This window comes from Musca vetustissima, unplaced genomic scaffold (assembly GCF_032173495.1).
Source record: "Musca vetustissima isolate MV318-11 ecotype Yass unplaced genomic scaffold, APGP_CSIRO_Mvet_v1 utg13413, whole genome shotgun sequence".
In the NCBI taxonomy this organism is placed as follows: domain Eukaryota; kingdom Metazoa; phylum Arthropoda; class Insecta; order Diptera; family Muscidae; genus Musca; species Musca vetustissima.
In genome coordinates this window covers 163636-190590 of record NW_026879900.1, presented here as the reverse complement: position 1 = coordinate 190590, position 26955 = coordinate 163636, and the positions used below count along the sequence as shown (strand labels likewise).

At 32.8% G+C, this 26955-nt stretch overlaps 4 protein-coding genes across 4 annotated transcripts; 3 read left to right on the top strand and 1 right to left on the bottom strand.

Annotated features, from left to right (window-relative positions):
* The first annotated feature begins 9813 nt into the window (after positions 1-9813).
* LOC133325079 (uncharacterized) lies at positions 9814-10485 on the top strand. Its single transcript, XM_061533905.1, has 2 exons — positions 9814-9867; positions 9928-10485. The coding sequence occupies exons 1-2, from the start codon at positions 9814-9816 to the stop codon at positions 10483-10485; spliced, it is 612 nt and encodes a 203-aa protein (XP_061389889.1).
* A 4074-nt stretch (positions 10486-14559) lies between these two features.
* Positions 14560-15234, top strand: LOC133325078 (uncharacterized). The gene is made up of 2 exons (XM_061533904.1): positions 14560-14613; positions 14677-15234. Exons 1-2 carry the CDS (start codon positions 14560-14562, stop codon positions 15232-15234), a joined length of 612 nt encoding a protein of 203 aa, XP_061389888.1.
* Positions 15235-19457: 4223 nt separating this feature from the next.
* On the bottom strand, positions 19458-20077 carry LOC133325077 (uncharacterized). The gene is made up of 3 exons (XM_061533903.1): positions 20024-20077; positions 19643-19957; positions 19458-19595 (listed from the first exon to the last, which is right to left on the bottom strand). Exons 1-3 carry the CDS (start codon positions 20075-20077, stop codon positions 19458-19460), a joined length of 507 nt encoding a protein of 168 aa, XP_061389887.1.
* Positions 20078-23655: 3578 nt separating this feature from the next.
* Positions 23656-24322, top strand: LOC133325076 (uncharacterized). Its single transcript, XM_061533902.1, has 2 exons — positions 23656-23709; positions 23771-24322. Exons 1-2 carry the CDS (start codon positions 23656-23658, stop codon positions 24320-24322), a joined length of 606 nt encoding a protein of 201 aa, XP_061389886.1.
* The last annotated feature ends 2633 nt before the right edge of the window (positions 24323-26955 follow it).

Genomic DNA, 26955 nt, shown 5'->3' with positions numbered 1-26955 from the left:
AATTCATCAAAATTAACCAAAGAAATTCAATCCCAATTGTATGTTTATAGAAATAAAAATTGCTATGCTTTTTTCAATAGGTACAAAATTGAAGTAAAAATTAAACATGGAAAAAGTATGTCGAAATTTTAATTTTTTTGCAGGTGTGCTATTTTCAGTATGATGGTGCTGTTTTATTGATTTGATCTCAAGAGAAAATTTTTATATCTAATTAAGAGGAAAAATATTGCTTAAGAGAGAAAGCAATATTTCGAATATATATCACGAGATATAGACTCAATAATAAGTACATATTATTATAAAATTGTGTGAAAATTTGGGACCCCAGTGCGAATATTTTAAAAATTAATTTAAAAAAAAAAAAAACTTAGCTAATAATGCAAAACCCAGCTAGGGATTTTCCTCCACCATCACAAGCTTCAAGATTTTGGGGGTCTCGATTGGTTCAAGATTTTAGTGCTGCACAGTGTTATAGGTAAATAGTGCACCAAACTCCCATTATTTGTCCAATTGAGAAATGAGAAATTTCAAATGTCTTTGTAGATCATACTATATTCAATTTCCTCCGCATATCTTTTATGTACCCAGAATGGTGAAAAGTATCATATAAACGGTCTTGTCCGACTTTTGAACTTTCCTGACTGGTTTTATATTCTTATTTATTTAAATATGCAAACCCCAATAAATATACGTTAATTATAGAAATATAAAAACATAAATTAAACAACAAAAATTAAATATGTCGCATATTAAAAATAAATCCATGCGATAGCTGATACTATGACGACATTCCCTATGATTGACAATTGATTACACTTATAGTATGTCAATATGACAGGCCTCAAGAGTTCAGGTGTGGTCGAAAAGAAATATTTAAAGTTAAAAAATTGTTTTTACTGTTTTCTACGTATTTATTTAATACTGATTAATGCACATAAATAAATTGCGACTGTGGCCCAATGATAATTGGCGCTGAAATGGTGAATTTGCAAAATTCAAAAACATCGAAATTTTAGTCGTTGTCCTCATATTGAGGACAAATGTACCTATTTACAGATTAGACCACATATGTGCATTTTTAAAATGTGTTGAAGGAAAATCTTTTCGGTTCACAATGTTTGTGAAAGTCCTTTTGCGAAGATGTGCCTTAAAAATAGTGTAAATTTGATTAAATATCCCTCATTTGCTGTAAGACCGGCATAAATAATGAAATCGATTTGGCAGATAATGCGAATAAAGTTTTAAATTTTTTGACACAACATAAAGTCTGATATAGCGAACAATTCTGAATCATTAACTCAAAAATCACAATTTTTTATTTATGCCGTTCTCGCTGCTAATGAACGATATACTCGTAGAATAGCTCAGTGATTTTCATGTATAGAAGACCCCAGCGACCTACCTATCTGAAGAGACATATTACTGGATCTGGATTTTATAGAAATCCCTATTAGTCTTCTATATATAGAAATTAATCTTGATACCTCGCCTTTGAAATACACACGAAAGATAATTCCCGCACTGTTAATCAACTTTCCAATGGTCCCCAAACATATTCTTTAACCAGTAAGGAAAGTTCAAAAGTCGGACGGGCCGACTATATGAAACCCTTCACCGCTTTAGGTACATACAAGAGATGCCTATACGTACAATGTCCTGTCGGTAGAAGAGACATATCATCTTTAGAGGACCATCGACACACAATCAAAATAATTTAAATATGTGATCTACATAGATATATGTACCAATTTAAATCAACCCATAAACATGCCATTCTTTACAAAATTTCATGTCAATCGAGCATACATACAAAATTGGGCGAATATATATCAAAATATGAAAAAACCTAAAATACATTATTTTAGATTCAATTCAATACGATAAGCAAAATTTCGACTCAATCGGACAAATATTCGGAGTTTTGTGCTCCATTTAAATAAAATCGGACGAACATATATACGGGAACTATATATAAATCTGAACTGATTTCAACAAATGCAAAATGTTTTCTAAAACGACAAACATTGGGTGCATTATTCACATAAAATCGGACGAAACTATATATGGGAGCTATATCGAAATCTGAACCGATTTCAACGAACCTTCATATACATCAGTCTAGTGCATTATTCACATAAAATCGGACGAAACTATATATGGGAGCTGTATCGAAATCTGAACCGATTTCAACGAACCTTCATATACATCAGTCTAGACCTAATTTAGTACTCTGTGCAAAATTTTGTCTCAATCGGACAAATATTGGGAGTTTGGTGCATCATTCACATAAAATCGGAGGAAACTATATATGAGAGCTATATAAAAATCTGAATGGATTCCAACAAAACTTTGCACACATCAATCTGGACCCAATTCAGTACGTTGTGCAAAATTGTGTCTCAATCTGACAAATATAAGTGCACTATTTAGATTAAATCGGACGAATATATATATGGGAACTTTATCTAAATCTGAACCGATTTTCTCCAAATTCAATAGGGTTCGTCCTTGAATCAAATAAGTGACCTGAGTTTTATACAATGCGAATCATAAAAGCGCCCTGTACATTGTTTACAACTGAACATGGACAGACGGACGGACGGTTGGACATGCATAAATCAACTTAGAAAGTCGATGGGCGGCCCCAGGGCCCCCATCTAGCTACGTCGTTGATACCCTGTACCAAAGTGTGGAGAAGGGTATAAAAATGTACCTTATATAAAGCAAATAGTAAATCCTGTGTGATTTAAACATGACAGACCTTAATATTTATACTAAATATAGATGTAGTGCTATATAAGTCCATCATATATTATAACTGCCCCACAAACTGTCACAATTTTGAAAAATTATAAATTTAATAAAAAATGCTCCAGTTTGATACTAGATACTGATACTTAATTGGCCCAAGGACGAACCCTATTGAAATTGGAGAAAATCGGCCCACGTTTAGGCATAGCTCCCATATAAGGGTACTCCAAAATTTTCGGTATTTTGAGGTTCTTGAGCGCGTTTTTTAACTGAATTCGCTGAAATTTGGTACTTTGAATTCTTATTGGGTAGCAAATCTCTCTACCAAAAATTATAAATAAAGGTCCATTTTTTCGGATAGCCCCCATATAAGATTACCCCCAATTTTCGGTATTTTGTGTTCTTATTGGGTAGCAAATCTTCCTACCAAAAATTATAAATAAAGGTCAATTTTTTCGGAAAGCCCCCATATAAGGGTACCCCCAATTTTCGGTGTTTTCGGGTTCTTGGGCTCGTTTTATAACATATTTCTCTGAAATTTTTTACATTGGGTTATTATTGGGTACCAAATTACTCCACTAAAAATTATAAATATAGGTCCAGTTTTTCTGGTAGTCCCTATATAACGGTACCCCCATTTTTTTGTATTTTGGGGATTCTGATCGTATTTTTCGACCAAATTGACTGTAATTTAGTACGTCGAGTTCTTATTAGGTAGCACATCTCTCCACTATAAATTATAAATTTTTGTCAATTTTTTTCTGGTAGCCCCCAGGTTTTGAGGTTCCTAAACCAAATTCTTTTTTCTGGTACAGGGTATTATGTCTTTGTCCATATGTTTGTAACAGGCAAAAGAAACGAGACAGACACATGGTTCATTTTGAGAATATGCATAGAATCACTTTTTGAGTCGATTTAAGCACTAAATTTGGCACAGCGTAACAAATTAGGTCTAGAATGATATGTGTTAAGTTTCCTGAAAATCGGTTCAGATTTGTATATAGCTCCCATATATATTTTCGTCCGATTTAATATAAATGGTGCACCAATGTCCCTATATATCTTTCGATTTGCACGAAATTTGGCACAGCGTAACAAATTAGGTCTAGAATGATGTGTGTTAAGTTTCCTGAAATCGGTTCAGATTCAGATATAGCTTCTATATCTGACCAAATGAACAATTTAGTATCGGTTGCAGAATGACGTGTTTGTGGTTCCAATTTCATTTTACTGGTCCATTAAAAATGCGACTTATGTTGGGATTCATATGTTGAATATACTCAAAGTGGTGAAGGGTATCATATAGTCGGCCCCGTCCGACTTTACTACTTTCCTTACTGGTTATTTTTTATACCCTCCACCATAGTATGGAGAGTATATTAGTTTTGTTTTTCCGTTTGTAACGCATCGAAATAATCATTTCCGACCCTATAAAGTATATATATTCTTGATCAGCATAAAATTCTATGACGATTTAAGCATGTCCGTCTGTCCGTCTGTTGTAATCACTCTAGCGTCTAAACGAATGGAGATAGAACATCAAAATTTAGCATAGAGTTGTCTTTTGTCAGGAGGTAGGTCAAGTTCGAAGATGGGCTATATCGGTCCACTTTTAGGAATAGCTCCCATATAAGGGTACCCCCCAATTTTCGGTATTTTGTTAGCGCGTCTTTCAACCGAATTCGCTGAAATTTGGTATATTGAGTTGCTATTGGGTACCCAATTTCTCCACAAAATATTATACATATAGGTCCATTTTTTCTGGTAGCCCCCATATAACGGTACCCTCTAATTTTCAGTATTTTGTGGGTTTTGATCGTAGTTTTCAACCGAATTGGCTGTAATTTAGTACTTTGAGTTCTTATCGGGTACCAAATCACTCCACTAAAAATTATAAATATAGGTCCATTTTTTCTGGTACCCCCCCCCCCTATAAGGGTACCCCCCAAATGTCGGTATTTTGGGGTTCTTGAGCGCGTTTTTCAACCGATTTCGCTGAAATTTGGTACATTTGGTTCCTATTGGGTGCCAAATATCTCCATCAAAAATTATAAATATAGGTCCAACTTTTCTGGTAGCCCCCATATAAGGGTACCCCCAAATTTCGATATTTTGAGGCTTTTTTTTCAACCGAATTCGCTGAAATTTGGTATTTTGTAGTCAAATATGGTAACAAATTTCCCTACAAAAATTTTTTAATATGCACCCCCTTTTTGGGGTAGTCCCCATATAACCCCTTTTTATTTATATTAAAATAGTTATGCAATTTCCGAGTTTTGGGTTTGGTTCTAAGACTCTTTTGTAACTATATCACCGGCGGAGGATATCGAGATAAAAAACTAGAGCGTAAGGTTTGATAATGAACTATATATGAACTATAACCCGTATTTAGACCTAGCCCCTGTGTGGGAGGTACCAGAAGGAGTGGACCGATATTCCCCATCTTCGAATTTGAACTAAGTTTCGAAGAAATAATAAGATGGGCAAAGTTTGGATGGAATCTAAATTTTCTGAAACGTATTTGGTCCAAAGAAAGAAACATGGTGTCTAGAACCAATATTTCGATGTGGCACATTTTCACGGTTTAAAGTGTATACACCCTCATTAGCCATAAGGCTGGGGTATAATTATACATTAAAAATTTCTGAAATTTGTATTATAGTTTACATAGAAATGTCGGTATAGGTCCACTTTTTGGTATGTTCCCCATATTTTCATTTCTAGTACCTGTCAGTATATCTATGGTGGAGGGTATCTAAAGTTCGGCCGGCCGAACTTAACGCTTATTCACTTGTTAATTATTCTCATTTAAAATATCGATGTTTGTTGTGTAACTGCAATTCGTATCGCTGATTTTATTACCCTTGTCGTTGCTTATAAAAATATATGAAGGTGAATATTTAAATATTATCTGTTTCTAGCTTAGATTCTATTAAATTATTTCTAGTGATTAAAGACAATGAAATTGTCAAATTGTCTGCGACATTGTGAAACAAATAACTAATTTTAGACGTTTATTTGCGTAAATCATCATGATTCTGATCTCCTAACTACATTTTAAATTATATACTTGGGTACATTTGTCCCAAAAATTATACATAAACAAAACTCTTATTAATATTAATCAATAATCATATTATTTGAAAATTATAAACGAAAATCAAAGCACGCCTCACGAAATTGAATTATATTTTCGGTATTTTGAAAGTGTACATAGTGTTGTCTTATCTTTAATTTATATCAAATGGGGAATGAATGAGCAAAAGAAACAAAACAGTAAACACAATACGACCCCACTTGAATTCTGAAGTGCTGTCACCGTGATAAATATCGCCGTGAATTGTGGGTATCAATTATGGAAGTGGTTTATTTTTATAGTTCTGATAATTTATGAAATTCCTAAATAGGCCGAGCTGGGCCGACAATGAAATGGCTACATTGTGGGTTCCAAATGTGGGTGAATTAGTACCTAAAATATATACTTTAACAAGTACAATTTTATACCCTGCACCATCAATAGGGTATTTAAAAGCGAGCGGGGCTCTTATATATAAACTATGTTATTATTGCTGGTCAATTTGGATCAAGCCTTAACGGACGAAGCAAAAGTGATCATGAGAGATGACGTCGTTGACAGCTTAATTGACACAATCAAAATATTGATAATAGTGAAAATATATTCAAAAATTTTTAAGAAAAAAATTAAACAATAAACAACGCGTCACTATAAAACAATAACCAAAACCCTACAAGTGGAGACTATACAAACGGAGGTTATAAAAATCTGCGAAATTGTATCCTCCAAAAAAAGTCCTGTCTCAAAAATTGTTTCTTTAATAATGTAAACAATATTGGTTGCAAAATATTTTTTTCTTAAAAAAAAACACCACCAGAAAAATATTCTTTAAAAAATCCATAACAGTTTGTGCTTTGGAAAAATGTTTTCAATGCTTGGTCGACGGAATTGTTTTCTTTAAAAATCCACGATCTGTTCATTCCGAAAAAATAATATTTATTACACTCACGATCTGTTGGTTCTAGATTTATTAAAATCAACGCACAGACGCAAAATTCTAAAAAAGTCCAAAAAATATTATTTAAAAATTCCGCCCGGAAAATATATACTTTAAAATGTCGGGTTGCATTCCATACTGGTCCCGGAAAATACCCTAAAAAACTATACGCTCTGTTGGAACCTGAATAAAATTCCTTAAACCGGTAAACGAATCGTTATTTTCTATCACGCCTAACTTTTTATACCCTCGACCAGATACCGTTATCTGAGACAATTTAAATATATGGAACAACTTTGAAAAATTCCTGGGAAGAAATATTTTATTCACCAAGAATCTGAAATGCCTCAACGGCGGAAATTTCGGCTACGACATACAAAATGAGGCCTCAATGGTTCAAAATAAAACATTACAAAAATTATTTATTTATTTATTTTTTATTTTTTTTTATTTTTATTTTATAAAAAATAAAAATAATAAAAAATAAAAATAACTTGGGGTGGAGCGTTCACTCGGCGTCAGAGACTTTCAACATATAGAATATTCCAATATTCCCTTTGTACGAAGGACCTCGTGACATGACAGTAAGAAGTTCTAATTGATTCTTGACAATTTGATGCATTCATTTAATTTTTCGTCTATAGAAAAGCTCATTGACCTATCAAATACCTTATCGACCTTCCTCGCCTACCTCCCGTACTAGAATTCTAAATTCATCAACACTCTAGCATTTGTCATATCAAAAGATTGACAATTTCCGATAATAAATGGAGTCAAGTGTGTGCCGTTCGATGGTTAATACGGGTATATATCTTCTAAATATTGTATTTAATGTCATTGAATAAATACGAATTTCAATTAATAAAAATGTTTTTGAGAAATGTTCAGATAGTCAATTATTGTATTTAATTGTTAGACAAATAGATAATCGTTTGGCCATAGGAATTGGAACTATAAATATAGGCTTTAAAATTATATTAATAAATCATACGCTTTTTTCGTTGAAAAATAATTTTTAAAATATAAATAAATATACATATGTAAATATAAATAACTATTATTAAATGAATATTCTTGAAAAAATTCACGCTTGCAGCTTCAATAGTTTGTTTCTAAAAGTAAGCACTTTTAACTCCGATAATCCTTTGAAATAATATTCCTTAAAAACCCACGCATGTAGCGTGGACGAAGGACTATCGGAGCTGGAAGTGAGCTATTAGCCAGGGTTGTTAATGAAGGTCTTCAGATTTCCTTCGAAAATATTCAAAAATAGTTTTTAATTCTACTCTTATAGCATAGTCATAGCCATAGTCTTTTGAGATATATTCTTTAAAAAATCCACGCTTCTAGCTCTGATAGTCCTCTGAAAAATATTCTTTAAAAAATCCACGCTTCTAGCTCTGATAGTCCTCTGAAAAATATTCTTTAAAAAATCCACGCTTCTAGCTCTGATAGTCCTCTGAAAAATATTCTTTAAAAAATCCACGCTTCTAGCTCTGATAGTCCTCTGAAAAATATTCTTTAAAAAATCCACGCTTCTAGCTCTGATAGTCCTCTGAAAAATATTCTTTAAAAAATCCACGCTTCTAGCTCTGATAGTCCTCTGAAAAATATTCTTTAAAAAATCCACGCTTCTAGCTCTGATAGTCCTCTGAAAAATATTCTTTAAAAAATCCATGCTTCTAGCTCTGATAGTCCTCTGAAAAATATTCTTTATGAAATCCACGCTTCTAGCTCTGATAGTCCTCTGAAAATATATTCTTTATAGTCCTCTGAAAAATCCACGCTTCTAGCTCTGATAGTCCTCTGAATAATATTCTTTAAAAAATCCACGCTTCTAGCTCTGATAGTCCTCTGAAAAATATTCTTTAAAAAATCCACGCTTCTAGCTCTGATAGTCCTCTGAAAAATATTCTTTAAAAAATCCACGCTTCTGGCTCTGATAGTCCTCTGAAAATATTCTTTAAAAAATCCACGCTTCTAGCTCTGATAGTCCCCTTTTTTATAAAAACAACAAAACTGGGATTCAGCCTGACTATTTTGCAAAAACAAAATACAAATGGTATCCCAAAAAACCGCCAACACTACTGTCCTCTGAAAAATATTCTCTAAATAATCCACGCATCTGATAGTCCTTTGAAAATTATCCACGCCTCTTGCAAAGGTCCTACTTAATTTTTTTTAAATATGTTAATGTTCCTAGTCCCGTTTTTGTTAACTATTAGCAAACAATTTAGTCTCATGCTCACCACATGGTGAAAGTTTTTGAAAGTTAACCCGGCCATACTGAACGACGTTTTTACTTCTTTCTATTAAAAATTGCCCATTTCACGCATTCTCCTAAAAGTATGCTTCAGAAAATGAGAGTATAGCAATAATTATTATTTGAATGACAATACAAATATAAATATTTTTAATTTATTATATTTTTAATTTATTCATAACCTTTTAAGAAGGACAGTATTTCAAAGGACTTTCGGTGCATTTTTTATAAAATATCCTTAAAGAACTATCAGAGATATAAACGTGGATTTTTTAAAGCTATCTGTACTGGAGGATATATTCTAAAATATTCAAAAGGCCCCCTGGACAGTTAGTTTGTATTTTATAGGAATTATTTAAAATAAACTCTGCACAATAAACGTAGATTTTGGTAAATTTTGAAGGACTATTACCTTGGGTGTTAAAAGTTCTATAAACATGGGTGCAAAACGTATTCTAACACGAGTTTTTAAAGTCTTTTTTTAATATTTAATATAATGGTCTATTACTCAGATATTTTCTTAAAAAAAAACTTCTCGAATATGTTTGCCATTTAAAACTTTCGAATTTACGTTGTTATCAATGGTTTTTGATATGTTTTCGCCATGTGTGGTAAGTAGCATCTGGATTGGTTAGATAATGGTTGTCAAAACTAAAATGATAAACCATATTTTTTGACAGTTCGGATAAGCTAATCATAAAATCAAATTCACTACTTCGACTATAAAAACACTGGCAAAGGGGGAAATGTATGTTTAATCGTGTATTAATACGCTTTGTGAACAACATGAAATTCGCAGTTTTCGCTTTGGTTGCCGCCTTGTGCTTGGTCACCATTAACGTAAGTTTCTTTAAATTCGAGTAATATAATTGATTTTTTTAAGACTTTAATTTTTTGTAGGCCAATGCCGTTGGCTTTACTGATGATCTCCCCACCGAGTTCGTCCCCAGTGAGTTTGCCGATGATGAGTTCGTTGACATCGAGCAGTACCACATTTTCAGCTCTTTCTGGTGGATTGCCAAGGCCGCTTTGAAAACGTTGAAGGGTGTCAACTGCTCCATCAAACAGGTGATTATGATTCGTGACGCTGCCGTTAACTTCTTGCCCAGTCTTCAAAATTGCGGTACTGATGCCGTCAATGCTTATGCCAATGTCATTACCGCTACCCAAAATGTTATCGATACCTGCAATGCCATTATCCAAACCAACGAACAAGTTTGCAACAATGATGAATCGACCAATGTCTCAACATCTACCCCCAAGACCTGTTTCTCGACATTGTTGAAACAATTCTACACATTGAACAAACAACTTAAGGCCGTTAATACTGCCATCAAGAAGGTTCCCTCCATTCCTTCGGATGCTGCCGATTGTGCCAATCAAGCTGTCAACGATTTGACCTCTCCCATGACCAATTTTGCTTCCTCTATTAAGGCTTGCTCTAAGTTGACCAGCTAAATGATTGAAATTTTTTTATATAACATTTAAATAAAAAAATCCAATTGAAATGCAATACTAATTTTAGAAATTTTTATTCACACTAAAAGAAGGAAGGACTTATTTTCAAAAAGGTATATGAAAAATATTTTCTAGATCTATAGCCTCGGAATATTTTATTAATAGAGCAAATATGGAATACAAAATTCGAGTATTTTTGTGAACAGATAAAATATGCCACCTCGTTTAAAATTGTACTTTGATAGAAACAGAATATTACAAATCGGACCAACCTAAGTCCGATTTTTTGGGAAACTATTTCCTTAACCTTTAGCAATTTTTTTATTAAATGATATTCTGTTAGTTTAGTTTTTCTTTTCCACATTTATTTAATTGAAAAGAAGATTCCAGAGAAGATGTCAATTAATCATCTCAAGGTGTTATCAGCTGTCAATAATGAAAAAATACGCCAGGTGTTAATGTCACCATATTTGGTTAGATTTAAAGACATTGAGGCTATTTTTTTACCACTTTATATTTTTCTAATGCGAATACAAAGTTGTAAATTCACATATATAGCTCCGACTGTAATTTGAAAATTATTGTTTTCAAAAAAATTAAACTAATTAAAAAAAATCCTTTATTATAGTTTCGATAGTCCTTTGAAAAATATTCTTTAAATCCTACGCTACTTGCTCTGATAACTCCATATTAAAATATTCTTTAAATCCTACGCTTACTCTGATAACTCCATATTAAAATATTCTTATATCCCGTACTTCTAGCTTTGAAGTCATTTGAAAAATATTCTTTAAAAAATCCACGCTTCCGATAGTCATTTGAAAAATATTCTTTAAAAAGTCCACGCTTCTGATAGTCCTTTGAAAAATATTCTATAAAAAAATCAACGCTTCTGATAATCCTTTGGAAAATATTCTTTAAAAAATCCACGCTTCTGATAGTCCTTTAAAAAATATTCTTTAAAAAATCTACACTTCTGATAGTCCTTTGAAAAATATTCTTAAAAAATCCACGCTTCTGATAGTCCTTAGAAAATTTTTCTGTAAAAAATCTACGCTAAAAGTTCTGATAGTTCTTCTTTAAAAATCCACACTTCTAGCTCTTACAGTCCTTTTGAAAAATATTCTTTAAAAATCCATGCATCTACCTCTGATAGTCCTTTGGAAAATATTATTTAAAATAGGCACGTTTATTGCTCTGAAGGTCTCTTGAAAACTCCATTGGTTTACTTTCTACTCGTATTTGTGGAAGACATCATTGATCTTCTAAAACATCATAGGACTCCTTCTCGAAGCCACTGGATTATCTATTTTGCTTACAAGTATTATTAATCGAAGGCTGTCTAAAGTATACGAACTTAGACAATCATAACAATTTTCGAAAACATTTCGTTAATCTAAATTACTATTTAATGAAAATGACATTAAGTACAATCAGTAGATTACAGATACAAGTCATCGAGCGTCAAACTATCTGAAAATGTCAATTGCTTGATGATAAGACAAAACTAAGAGTATTGCATGCCACCTGCAAAATCAGTCGCGCTACTGACTTTTTTTGCAGGTGGTTGAAAGCATAACTTTATAAATAAAATCAAGTGGAATATTGGCCCAAAAATAAACAATGAGAAATATTTATTTTTTTCTAGAAATTCACAGGGTACTTTTTTAGATGGAAGATCAATAGGGGTAAAATAGTGAGAGAAAAATTATAGACGAAATGACGACATCCTATGTTGGGATATCATTGAAAATTTATAAATATTTAAGTCCTAATTTGTCATGAGGTTCACTGTAGACAGAAAGACATTCTATAAATAAAATATCCTGTAGATAAAATATAAAAGTGGTATTCTAATTTAAACAGAAAGGAAAACATATTTTCTCTCATTTGTGTACCCAAAATTCAAATGTTCGGCTAAAAGTATGCTTTAAAATTATAAGCGTAAAGTAAAGTAACATTAACCCTTTCAGTGTTATTGTCGAATATATTCGACATTTAAAATTACTCTCTTTCTTTGCGATTTTTCGAAAACAATTGATGGGTTTGTTTTTGCTGAAAGACAGCAAAACTGTCCGAAACTGTCCGAGGTTTAAAATGAAAACAGCTATTTTTTCTAAACTCTATGCCTTTATATGATTTTAAATACAAAATTTTAGATTTTTATTCCGACAAAATTTTTTCTTGACACTGAATTAATAGAAGAAAAACAATTCGGATTCTTTTAAACATATATTTTATTGAAACTTTAGAATAAGACATTTCATAGGTATATCGGATAGAGAACTTTTTAAAGGGGCATTCGAAGATATAAGCTTAAGATTTTTTAATAATATTTTCAAAGGACTATATAAGCATGGATTATCAGAGCTATAACGTTGGGGATTTTAATGAACATATTTCAAAGGACTATCAGAGGTAAAATCGTGGGTTTTTTAAAGAATTTTTTTAAAGGACGTTAAGCGTGGATTTTGTAAAGAATATTTTTCCGAGGTCTAAAGAAGGCGTGAATTTTTTTATAGAATATTTTTCCGAGGCCTATACAAAGCGTGGATTTTTTAAAGAATCTTTTTCAAAGGACTATCAGAGACGTGGATTTTAAAGAATATTTTTGTTTTTCAAATTTATTTATGTTTTTCAAAGAAGTATCAGAAGCGTGTATTTTTTTAAAGAATATTTTTCAAAAGACGATTTTTAAAGAATATTATTCAAAGGATGATTTTTTAAAGAATATTATTCAAAGGTCGATTTTTTAAAGAATATTTTTCAAAGGACTATCAGAAGCGTGGATTTTTTTAAAGAATATTTTTTTTTAAAGAACTAAAGCGTCAGAAGCGTGTTTTTTTAAAGAATATTTTTTTAAAGGACTATCAGAAGCCTGGATTTTTTAAAGATTATTTTTTTAAAGAACTATCAGAAGCGTGGATTTTTTAAAGGACTATCAGAAGCGTGGATTTTTTAAAGAATATTTTTTTAAAAGGACTATCAGAAGCGTGGATTTTTTAAAGAATATTTTTCAAAGGACTATCAAAAGGGTGGATTTTTAAAGAATATTTCTCAAAGGACTATCAAAAGCGTGGATTTTATAAATAATATTTTTCATAGGACTATCAAAAGCGAGAATTTTTAAAGACTATTTTTCAAAGGACTATCAGAGCTTATTTATAGGTTTTTAAATAATTGGTCTGTTCCCGTACTGCAAGAATCTACTACTTTTTACTACGATAACAAATTTTCCTTTATGATATCGAAGAAAATAATAAAATCGAGTAGATTCTTGCCGTACGGAAACAGACCAAATATGTTTTTAATGTCTTTTGTTTTTGCAAAATAGTCAGGCTGAATCAAAATAGTCAGGCTGTCTGTTAGAGCTAGAAGCGTGGGCTACGGATCTAGAAACTTGAATATTTTAAGAATATTTTTCAAAGGACTATCAGAGCTTATTCATAGATGTTTAAATAATATTTTTTTAATGTCTATTAGAGCTAGAAGCGTGGGCTACGCATCTAGAAGCTTGGATTTTTTAAAGAATATTTTTCAAAGAACTATCAGAGCTAGAAACGTGATTTTTAAAGAATATTTTTCAAAGGTCTACAAGCGTGGATTTTTTAAATAATATTTTTCACAGGACTATCTGAGATATGAAAATCTTTTAAAGAAGATTTTTATGACTGTTTCATGATTTTCTTCCTATAGAAAAAATTAACCTTCAATCTACAGAAATCAATGAATTCTCTTCTCTCGAAAGTCCATTATTTTCTTTAGTAAATCAATTAATTTTTTCTTAAAAAAAACTTCTACAATATTTATACACCGTTAAAAGGCTTTGCATTTTTTTAACATTCGATGTTATCAAAATGTTGATAAGTTTCCTTCATGTGTGGTAGGTAGCCTTTGCATTGTGCAGATAATAAAATGCAAAGCGGTTAAAGTTGTCAAAATGGAAATGATAAACCATAGTTTTGACAGGTCCGATGGGCTAATCATAAAAACAAATCCTCTAATGTGACTATATAAACGTTAGCATATTTGAAAATGTATGTTTATTCGTAAATCAATACGCTTCTAAACAACATGAAATTCGCCGTTTTCGCTTTGGTTGCAGCTTTGTGCTTGGTTGCCGTCAACGTAAGTTCCCTTAAATTTGAGTAATAGAATTTATGGTTTTATAATATCATTTCATTTTTGTAGGCCAATGCCGTTGGCTTTACCGATGATTTCCCCACTGAATTTGTGCCCAGTGATTTGGTTGATGGTGAGATTGTCGACATTGAAACCTACCACATTTTCAGCTCTTTCTGGTGGATTACCAAGGCCGCTTTGAAAACTTTGAAGGGTGTCAACTGTTCCATCAAACAGGTGATTAAGATTCGTGACGCTGCCGTTAACTTCTTGCCCAGCATTCAAGGTTGCGGTACTGATGCCGTCAATGCTTACGCTAATGTCATTACCGCTACCCAAAATGTTATCGATACCTGCAATGCCATTATCCAGACCAACGAAGAAGATTGCAACAATGATGTTTCCACCGATGGCAAGACATCTACTCCCAAGACCTGCTACTCGAAATTGGTGAAACAATTCTACACCTTGAACAAGCAACTTAAGGCCGTTAATACTGCCATCAAGAAGGTTCCCTCGATTCCTTCGGATGCTGCTGATTGTGCCAACCAAGCTGTCAACGATTTGACCTCTCCCATGACCACTTTTACTTCGTCCGTTAAGGCTTGCTCCAAATTGACCAGCTAAGTGGAGAGTGCATTGTTTGGATAAATGACATGATATCTGAATAAAAAATATTAAATTTTATGCAATATTAATTTTGGTAGTTTTGATGTGCAACCAAAAGGGGAATGGTTTATTTGCATATGGTATATGACAAATATTTGCTAAGAAAATTTTTATACAGAACACCTGCAAAACAGAATCGGAATATATTTGTCAATACATAAAAGTTACGATTCACAAATACAGAAAACGACTATTCAGTGCATCACCAATATATGGGAAATATCCAAAAAAATAAATGAAAATTTCGATTTAACGTTATAAAAATCTGAAATATGTCGTCACATACCATCGCACTATGTCGCGAGTTCATATAAACAGCGGCCAAAAATAGAAGGAGTTATCGTAAGTTAATGAAATTTGGTACATGTGCTTATTATTGGCCCAAAGAGCAACTGACAAAAAATTGGATAGATCGAACCAAGATTTCGTATACCTCCCATACAATGGGTCTTGAGAATGTCACCCTTTTTGGCCTATAAAATCTTTAATATTCAAACAAATTCAATAAAAATTGGCAATTTACATTTAATTAGGCCTCTAAAGCAACTGACCAAAAACTGGGTAGATCGGACCAAGATTTGATATACCTCCCATACAAAGGGTCTTGAAAATTTTACTATTTTGGGCTATATAATCTTTAATATTCAAGCAAATTCAATGAAAATTGGCAATTTACATTTACTTATGCCTATAAAGCAACGGACCAAAAACTGGGTAGATTGGGCCAAGATTTGATATACCTCCCATACGAAGGGTCTTGAAAATCCGCTTTTTGGACCTATAAATTTTTTATATTCATCCAAATTGCAGGAAAATTTTCATGTCTTCTTCCAAATTACATCAAATTTGGGCGAAGAAAGTAATAGGTGCTGTAATTCAGTTGTTGGTCCATATTTCAGGTACCTACCATACCAAAAGTCCCTAAAAATGTAACTTTCTGTACTATAAAATCGTTATATGCAGCTAAATTAAGTATAGCAGTAATATTTTTGTTATTTTTATTATAATGAAATATTTGATATACTTTAGTTACTAATAAATTACTTTTTTATCAATTTCAAATTTTCAAAACACACATCAGAGATATATATAAAATATTGTCTTCCCAAATGTACGATTTAGTATTATCCACGTTATAATCTCGGGCCTTTACTTTATGGCTGTTTAAGGATATTAGAAGGTCGGATTGTAATATAAAATTCTAAATATACTTATTTAACTCGGCTTTAACAAAAGTTCGGGCTGCTACTAATTATTTGTTGGCATGACTTGTTAGCATCGTGTGAAAGTCGCTCAAAAGGTATTGTACTGCACTTTGCATATCCCATGCCATGAACTAATATTTTTCTGTATGAACTTTCCACAAATGTAATTCATGTGCGACATCTAAATTTAGATTATAAGATTATGTCTCAAATGATCTGATAAATAAGTATAATCTTCAAACTGACTGAAAATTTATTTAAAAGCTATATTTAAAAACCAATTCTCCCATATCTTCGCTTCGAATAACGTTTTTAACACTTAATTGCAAAGTTTATGTAAAATATTGTATTTTTTCTATGTTCTGAATACATATTATCCTTCCTATTTGTCCCTCAATAACTTATTTAATTGTATACATAACATATTTGACCATTCGCTTCTAACCATTTCATGAATATGCCATATTTTTTAATAAGGTTGTCACCAAAAAAGTTAAATAACTCTTAGGACCGCAGGACTCCGCAGCTATTTTTTTTTTATTCCTTAAATAACACACTTTTCACCACTCAAATAAAAAAAATAGAGCTAACCTTTTTTAAACTTTTTTTTTCTGCTCCACTAATTTCAAAATTTGTATTAAAAATTTGATGAACTAAGTACTACAAGTGTGGACGACTGTATACACCATATGATATCTATATACATACAAACTAAAGCGAATCCTAGTTTTTACATCCACAGCAACCAAAATAAAAACTTTTATAATAACCGTTAATTTGAATATTCAAATATTTGAGCATCAGAAAAACACACCCATTTTTCGAAAATATAGTAAAAAATCAGTTTATAAATAATTATCAGATTTGTACCTTTGTAGAGACAAAACTACTTGACATATCGATAAAAAATTTCATATTTATTCTATTTGGAGTGTTTTCTATCAATCCTTATCAAAAAATTTGTCCTCCGTGGTACTTGGTTTTGACCATTTTTGGCCGCGGTCGTGACACTGTGCATCGTAGGTCAGCTGAAAATAAAATACATTTATGTTCATTACTTGAGAAACTATGTTCAGTATATCACACGAATTTTACTATTATTTAGAGCAGGTATAGAGGAACGATTAACTCTATTGTCACAAATTCAATTTCCGGACATGGTCTAGGTGTGTTAAAAATACTGCGGTACTTTAAGTTAAAACCAATAAAAATCTAGGTTCGGTAAAGATATAAAGTTGTGCGGTTATTGATCTTTACTTTTTTGGCTATTGTCCGTAGGGTTAAAATTGTTTAAAGCTTTCTTGAATTTTTATTTCGAGTAATAGTGAAATAGTTAATTTTTTTAATTATAAAACACTATTAATCCTAAGTTCATCTTCATCTGAGGTTTTTAACAAATCTTATCAGGGAAATATAAATGGAACTTTCTCAAAAGAAGTTACTTTGTAATTTTTAGTGGGAAAGTAATAGAACACATCCAGTAACATTTCTTATAGGTGGCAACATTGCACGTCGAATTCAAGTGGCAACTATGCATTTTGACAGCTAATTTGATCATCATTGCACGTCGAATTCAAGTGGCAACTATGCATTTTGACAGCTAATTTGATCGTCAGCTGTGGTTTGTAGAGTATCTTTTTTGCTATGTTAGGTTCAAAAATATGAAAACATTTGCACCCGCTAGACCGATTAGAGATTAACAGTTACTCTTTCTTACCCTGGCATATTTTCGGAATATTTTATCCCGGGGTGAACATATTCAACGCCTTAGTTTAGTTGACCCGCTGAATATTGGCCGATCGAAACAGTCATTCTAATTCGTTCACCAGATTCCTATAACCAGAACCTGTTGAACAGAACATATGCCGTATAATGTGGCAATGGTAATCGGAATAGGTAGATCTCTGTAATACAACACACGTCAATATAATTGGTATCAATTCAAAGGTCAACTACTCCACTAGTATATACAAACATCTTCTCCGATCTATGTTCTTCAGGAGTAAATATATACGCCATAGAATACACATTTTGTGATTTTTCAAACAAAAGTCTGAGTCCGTTTGACCCCCTAAATATTGACCGATAGTCAGACTTGTTCTTTGGCCATAACCCTCCCACCCCCTGTAAAATTTCGTGATGATCGGATCATTATTGCGGTCTCTGGAGTGACCAGAAAAACAAGCAATATTTATGGGATGATCACCATTTCATCCTCATTTCATATTACCCGATCTTTACCAAAAACAATAGGGGTCTTCATTGACCATAAACGGTCCTACATGCAAAATTTCGATTCGAAGATTGGTCTATAATTGAGGCCTGTATCATGTTTATTAAATATAATGGAAAGAGGAACGGACATACACACATATCTAGATCGACTCAGCTAGTCGAGATATGACGATCGGTATACCTAAAGACCAATATTTCGCAGCGTCACAAAATCTTGCGGCCACACAAATGCTATAATACCCTTACAACATAATTGTGTAGGTTATAAAAATAGGTCTGAAGGGGATTTAAAAATACATGAATGTGAAAATTATGTTTATCATTTAGAAAATATTATTTTCAAATATCTATGATAAAGTTTAGTCATTTACCTTGTAATCGATATTTCACACAAGTAAGTCATTAATATCTACGCCAGAAATTAGATGCCAACAAAAGTACTTTACTTTGAGTAATACGTTGTCCTATTATGAAAACCTATTATTTGTTTACAAACAATTTTCAACTTCTCAGAACTTAGTCTTTCATATTAAAATATATACTTAGCTTCAACCAGCCAATATTCATATTTCATATCCTCCCCTTTATGTATTGAATTAAAAATATAAATAATTCATATTGCATTAAATCTGACTTTTATTTAAATTTCATCGAAAATATCCAAAAACACCCGCTCCACTTAGTTGCTGGTCAATTTGGAGCAAGCCTTAACGGACGAAGCAAAAGTGGTCGTGGGAGAAGTCAAATGACGTTGACAGCTTGATTGGCACAATCGGCAGCATCCGAGGGAATCGAGGGTACCTTCTTGATGGCAGTCTTAACGGCCTTAATTTGTTTGTTCAAGGTGTAGAATTGTTTCAACAAAGTGGTAAAACAGGCCTTGGGGGTAGATGGTTTGCCATTGGTCGATCATCGGTGTTGCAAACTTGTTCGTTAGTTTGGATGATTGCATTGCAGGTGCTGATAACATTTTGGGTGGTGGTAATGACATTGGCGTAAGCCTTGGTAGCATCAGCACCACAACCATGAATGCTGGGCAAGAAGTTCAAGGCAGCATCTTTGATTTTCATCACCTGTTTAATGGAACAGTTGACACCCTTCAAGGTTCTCAAAGCGGCCTTGGTAATCCACCAGAAGGTGCTGAAAATGTGGTACTCCTCAATGTCAACAAATTCATCATCGGCAAAATCGCTGGGCACAAAGTCGGTGGGGAAGTCATCGGTAAAGCCAACGGCACTGGTCTATTGGCAAATAAAGGACATTGAAAAAAAATAACTTAAATTTTACCCGAACTTCGAGGAACTTACATTGACAGCGACCAAGCACAAAGCTGCAAATAAAGCAAAAACTGCAAATTTCATTTTGTTCTCAAAGCAAATTAGTTTTCCAATTAACATAGATTTTCATTTTTGCTAAGGCTTTTATAGTCAATTTTAGGGAAGTGCCAGTCATCCTATAATTATACCATCGGAACTGTCAATAATCTGGTTTATCATTTTTTAATGCTGACAACATTAACCGGTTAGCATTCCATTATCTGAATGCAATCAATGCCTTGGCTCCCACCTATGACGAAATTTTATCAAAATCTTGTTACGTGGAATTTATAAACAAATCGAAAAGCTTCAATTAGAAATCATTTTCAAGAAGCTTTTTTTTAAGTACATGTATACCTAGGAACTAATCGATTTTATGGTATTTTTCCTACACTTCATATTGACGAATAACTTAATGACTAATTTATATAATTTTTTTTAACATCCAGGTTCATATGCCCTTGGGAATTTTCATTTGCAAATGTATTTTTATGGATCCATAAGAAAAATGTTCCTCTAAATATCCACATTTGAGAAAATATTTTTTAAGAAATCTACGCTTAGTCCCTTTAAAAATATTCTTTAAAAAATATACGCTAAGTCCTATTAAAATATTCTTTAAACCACGAAACTCTAACTTTTTGCGGATGTTTATTCCGAGCCTGAGCAATATTTCGTAATATTTGCCGCGACTCGATTAGAGGTCAACAGCACATTTTCCGAATATTATAAATATTCAGTACAGCCCTTCTAGTTGCTTGTCAAGGTTCCCTTCACGGTGGGTTGTGTGCAGTGTTGCCAAAACTTGATTGAGAAAAAATGCTAGATTTTGCTGAAAAATATGCTAGAAAGTGCTAAAAATTTTAGAAAAGTGCCAGAAAAAAGTGCTAAAAATGAATTTAAGAAAATTTGATTATAGTTTATAATGATATCTATCCTTCTTAAAGTTTAAATTAATAGCTATGTTGTGAGGGTATTGCAAATGTTTGTGTTTCAATAGTTTGTAACGAAATATTGGTCCTGGACTTACATTTTGGTATACGGATCGTTATATCCCGAATAGCTGAGATGTATGTGACTTTCCGTATGCCCATTAACATTTGTAAACAAAGTAACGATCATAGCTGTGAAACAATTGTCACGATATTCTGCATATCTGGTTCTGGCCAGTGTCTTCACTGGTATTGTGTTTGGTAAGAACGGTCAATATTTGGCTGTTGAAGTCAACAAAATCTTTTTGTATTTGTTTCTGGTCTCTCTAGAGGTCTCAAAATTGTACATGGGGAAAATGCTAATAAGCATATTGAGCAAGTCAAATTGACCCAGACTTTTGTTTGAAAAAATACAAAATTGCATTATATGCTCTTCACATTTATTCTAGAAGGGCAGACACCGTGTGTGGGAGCTATACGTAAATATTTACAGGGGTATATCTATTCTAATAATATTTTGTATTACCATTACCGCACTAGATTATAGCTATACAATTTTGCATAAAGGTTTTGTTTTGTTGAAGCGCGACATCTTTCGGTTTTGAACGAATGATATTTAGAGGAGTAAATAATACAAAAAAAATCTAAATGCACCTTTATAATCCGAACACCAATAAATACGGGAAATCTAGTCAACGAAAAAACATGGCTGCTTTGATAATGATCTGTCAGACATTGCTAGTACTCCTTGGATGTTTGGTATGGCAAATGTCATATGTCGGTCTAAGTATTGGTCTAGCCCTCACATAAGGGTCCCCCAATATTCGGTATTTTGGGGATTTTGGACACATTTTCTAATTGAGCTGGCTGTAATTTATTATAAAGTTATACAAAGTTCGGCCGTTAACATAATTTTTTACTTGTTATATTCTGATAATGTAGTATTATTACAACACCAGGAGGTGGTTATTAAGCAGAATTTTTCACCGACACGGAAATTAGTTTCGCAGAAAAAAATAAAGTCTTGTGGTAGATTCATAATGTATCATATGTATAGCCCCGTGGACTATACTGCTCTGCTCACTATAAAAAACATCGGAAAATCAAATCCACCATGTTAAACATACGGGAACTTCAATGTGTCGATGTGAAATCGAAAAACTACAATTTTTTTGGAGTGATACTAAAAATTTTGAAAAAATGTTGGAACAAATTAAAATGCTAAAAAAAGTGCTAGGTGCTAGATCAATTTTTTTGGTGCTAAACGAGTTTAAAAAGTGCTAAATCTAGCACTAAAAGTGCTAAATTGGCAACACTGGTTGTGTGTGATGTTCGGCCTATAAAATCTTTAAAAAATCTACGCTTAATCCCTTAAAAAATATTATTTAAAAATCTGCGCTTAGTCCTTTTAAAAATATTCTTTAAAAAATCTACGCTAAGTCCCTTAAAAAATATTCTTTAAAAATATACGCTTAGTCCTTTTAAAAATATTCTTTAAAAATCCACGCCAATTGGCCTAAGAGATCCTTTAAAAATATTCTTTAAAAAAGCCACACCTTTGATAGTCCTTTGAAAATATTATTTAAAAATCCACGCTTCTGATAGTCCCTTGAAAAATATTCTTAAAAAATCCACGCCTTAATAGTCCTTTGAAAAATATTCTTAAAAAAATCCACGCCTTTAATAGTCCTTTGAAAAAATATTATCTAAAAGTCCACGCCATTAATAGTCCCTTAAACATATTCTTAAAAAAATCCACGCCTTTAATAGTCCTATAAAAAATATTGTCCAAAAAATCAACGCCTTTAATAGTCCTTTGAAAAATATTCTTTAAAAAATCAACGCCTTTAATAGTCCTTTGAAAAATATTCTTTAAAAAATCCACGCCTTTATTTGTCCTTTGAAAAATATTCTTAAAAAAATCCACGCCTTTAATAGTCCTTTGAAAAATATCCTTAAAAAATTCCAAACCTTTATTAGTCCCTTGAAAAATATTCTTTAAAGCATCCACGCCTTTATTAGTCCTTTGAAAAATAATCTTTAAAAAATTCACGCTTTGAGACCGAATAACCTTTAAAAAAATATTCTTTAAAAATCCAGGCTTAGAATGCTTTTAGTATTTTGAAATTTTTTCTTAAAAATCCACTTTTTAGCTCTAGAAGTCATTTGAAAAATTGTATGTAGAAAATCGTGGGTTACATCTCTGGAGCTCCTTTGAAAACTATTCTGTAAAAATCCACACTTGTAGTTCTGAAAGTCCTCTGAAAGTTATTCTTTGACAACTTCATAGCTAGTCCTTAAAAAATATTAAAAAAATAAAATCGATCCAAATTTTTACTAGAGACTACAAAAATGGCAAATCTCAATGAGATCTGAGATATTAGAATGAGATTTTTTTTATCTTCACAAATCTGTTTATCATTATGAAGCTTTTGGATTTATTCCATATTTCTAAGCTATCAAGATTTTGATAACTGGTCCTCTTCCCAATGTATGGTAGCCAAAACATACCGCAGATAAGCAACTGGGACAACCTTTAAAAATATGTCAAAAGAGAGACGAGATAAACCATGTTTTGACAGTTCTAAGGAGCTAATCGCATGATGACAGGCCCCTCAAAACTGGCCTATAAAAACATTGGCGAAAATGCTCATTTATGTTCATTAATAACTCACTTCTCTGAGCAAAAACATGAAATTCGCCGTGTTCGCTTTGGTTGCCGCTTTGTGCTTGGTCGCTGTCAACGTAAGTTCCTCGAAATTCGGTTAATATAATTTTTTCTTAATAATACTAATTGTTTTTATAGGCCAATGCCGTTGGCTTCACCGATGATTTCCCCACCGACTTTGTGCCCAGCGACTTTGTCGATGATGAGTTTGTTGATATTGAGCAATACCACATTTTCAGCACCTTCTGGTGGATTACCAAGGCTGCTTTGAGAACTTTGAAGGGTGTCAACTGTTCCATTAAACAGGTGATGAAAATCAAAGATGCTGCCTTGAATTTCTTGCCCAGCATTCATGGCTGCGGAGCTGATGCTACCAAGGCTTATGCCAATATCATTACCACCACCCAAAATGTTATCAACACCTGCAATGCCATCATTCAAACTAACGAAGAAGTTTGCAACAACGATGAATCGACCAATGGCAAGCCATCTACCCCCAAGGCCTGCTTTACGACTTTGTTGAAACAATTCTACACCTTGAATAAACAAATTAAGGCCGTTAAGACTGCCATCAAGAAGGTTCCCTCGATTCCTTCGGATGCTGCCGATTGTGCCAATCAAGCTGTCAACGATTTGACCTCTCCTATGACCATTTGGATTTATTTTGGGATATTTGTCAAAGAGTTTTGAATAAATTTAATAAATTTTATGGAACATTAATTATGTTGAGGTTTTAATTTAGAACAAGAAGAGAGAGAGGGGTTTATAACCAAGAGCATATGAAAACATATCAGTTTAACATATTTTAGTAGGGCCAACGAAGTTCTCACAATTTGAGAATTTTATGGTAACAAAAATAGGTATTCTAATAAATATCCTTAATAGCTGAGACCATTTATATTATTACTAATTAAGTGCTTTGGTTGCCAACTAATTCTTGGCATAGATATTAGTTACCTTCTTATCGGGAATCTCTATTCCAAATTAAATAAATAAAATTCTTAGAAGTTACAGAACGGGTCTGAGTGGTCTTAGATAAGCGATTTGTTTGTTACAATACACGTGCTCCGAACTTTTAGAACAAGATGAATTATATTTGTCTAGACTTAGATAATGGCAAATGAAGTGATGGATTTAAAAAAAATATTTTCTAAAGGACTAATATCAGGCGAGGATTTTTGAAGAATATTTTCTAAAGGACCCAAGGCGTGGTTTTTTAAAGAATATGTTCTAAAGGACCCAAGGCGTGGATTTTTAAAGAATATTTTCTAAAGGACCCATAACAGGCGTGGATTTTTAAAGAATATTTTCTAAAGGACCCAAGGCGTGAATTTTTAAAGAATATTTTCTAAAGGACCCAAGGCGTGGATTTTTAAAGAATATTTTCTAAAGGACCCAAGGCGTGGATTTTTAAAGAATATTTTCTAAAGGACCCAAGGCGTGGATTTTTAAATAATATTTTCTAAAGGACCCAAGTCGTGGATTTTTAAAGAATATTTTCTAAAGGACCCAAGGCGTGGATTTTTAAAGAATATTTTCTAAAGGACCCAAGGCGTGGATTTTTAAAGAATATTTTCTAAAGGACCCAAGGCGTGGATTTTTAAAGAATATTTTCTAAAGGACCCAAGGTGTGGATTTTTAAAGAATATTTTCTAAAGGACCCAAGGCGTGGATTTGTAAAGAATATTTTCTAAAGGACCCAAGGCGTGGATTTTTAAAGAATATTTCCTAAAGGGCCCAAGGCGTGGATTTTTAAAGAATATTTTCTAAAGGACCCAAGGCGTGGATTTTTAAAGAATATTTTCTAAAGGACCCAAGGCGTGGATTTTTAAAGAATATTTTCTAAAGGACCCAAGGCGTGGATTTTTAAAGAATATTTTCTAAAGGACCCAAGGCGTGGATTTTTAAAGAATATTTTCTAAAGGACCCAAGGCGTGGATTTTTAAAGAATATTTTCTAAAGGACCCAAGGCGTGGATTTTTAAAGAATATTTTCTAAATGACCCAAGGCGTGGATTTTTAAAGAATATTTTCTAAAGGACCCAAGGCGTGGATTTTTAAAGAATATTTTCTAAACGACCCAAGGCGTGGATTTTTAAAGAATATTTTCTAAACGACCCAAGGCGTGGATTTTTAAAGAATATTTTCTAAACGACTTAAGGCGTGGATTTTTAAAGAATATTTTCTAAACGACCCAAGGCGTGGATTTTTAAAGAATATTTTCTAAAGGGCTAATATATTATTTTACAAGAAGACAATACATCTTCAGAAGTTTATTTTTTTTAATTTCTTATTCAGTTTTTTTTTCAGACAAATTAAATTTAAAATAAATCCCCACTTGACGTATATCTTTCAACAAGTGGAACCTTAAGTGATAACTTCTTATCAGTTTTATCGATTTCACTTACATGCAACGCCTTTTCGAAAGTGAAGTAAAGTAACACGTGCAAAAAATATGCACTTCCCAACGACATTCGTTGTCACTATAAAAGTCACCTAAAATTTGAAGAAATTCTTTCAGTACCTTTCTTGTTTTCGAAGTTGATTCCTGCAAAACGGCCAACGGTTACAATGAAACTCTCAAGTGTAGTATTAGTTTTGACCGCCTATCTTATGGTTTTTGTCGTAAGGAAGCTCATTTCGAAGTCTTTTTGGAAATACTAAAGGATAACATTTGTATTATTTTCTTTACGATTAGGTTAATGTCAATGCCAAATCCGTGGACGTGAGTGTCATTAGTCATGGCGATGATGCCGGAAAAGGCCAATCAATTAATTCTAAACCTGTAGAGAAGTCCAGTGAAACTACAGCAGTGCCGGAAACCACACCAGCCGATGAATATACTTCATCCACTGGCACTGAAGCAACAGAAGCTACTGAGGCCCCAGAAAGCACTGAAGCTCCAGAAGGTACTGAGGCCCCTGAAGGTACTGAGGCCCCAGAAGGCACTGATGTCCCTGAAGGTACTGAGGCCCCTGAAGGCACTGAAGCCCCTGAGGGTACTGAGGCCCCTGAAGGCACTGAAGGTCCTGAGGGCACTGTAGCCCCAGAAGGTACAGAGGTCCCTGAAAGTACTGAGGTCCCTGAAGGCACTGAAGCTCCAGAGGGCACAGAAACCCCTGAAGATCCTGCCTCCACTCTTCCACCAAATGCGAATCCTGCGCCGAGTATTAATGAAGCCCACCAATTTAAATAGTCAGTTTTTTTTTAAATTTTAAATTCCAAAAAAATATATCTCAGGTTCATAATCGAAAAATTTAAAATAAAAAAATATATATGACAACAAACAAGCATGTAGTATTTTTATATTATTATTGTATTAGT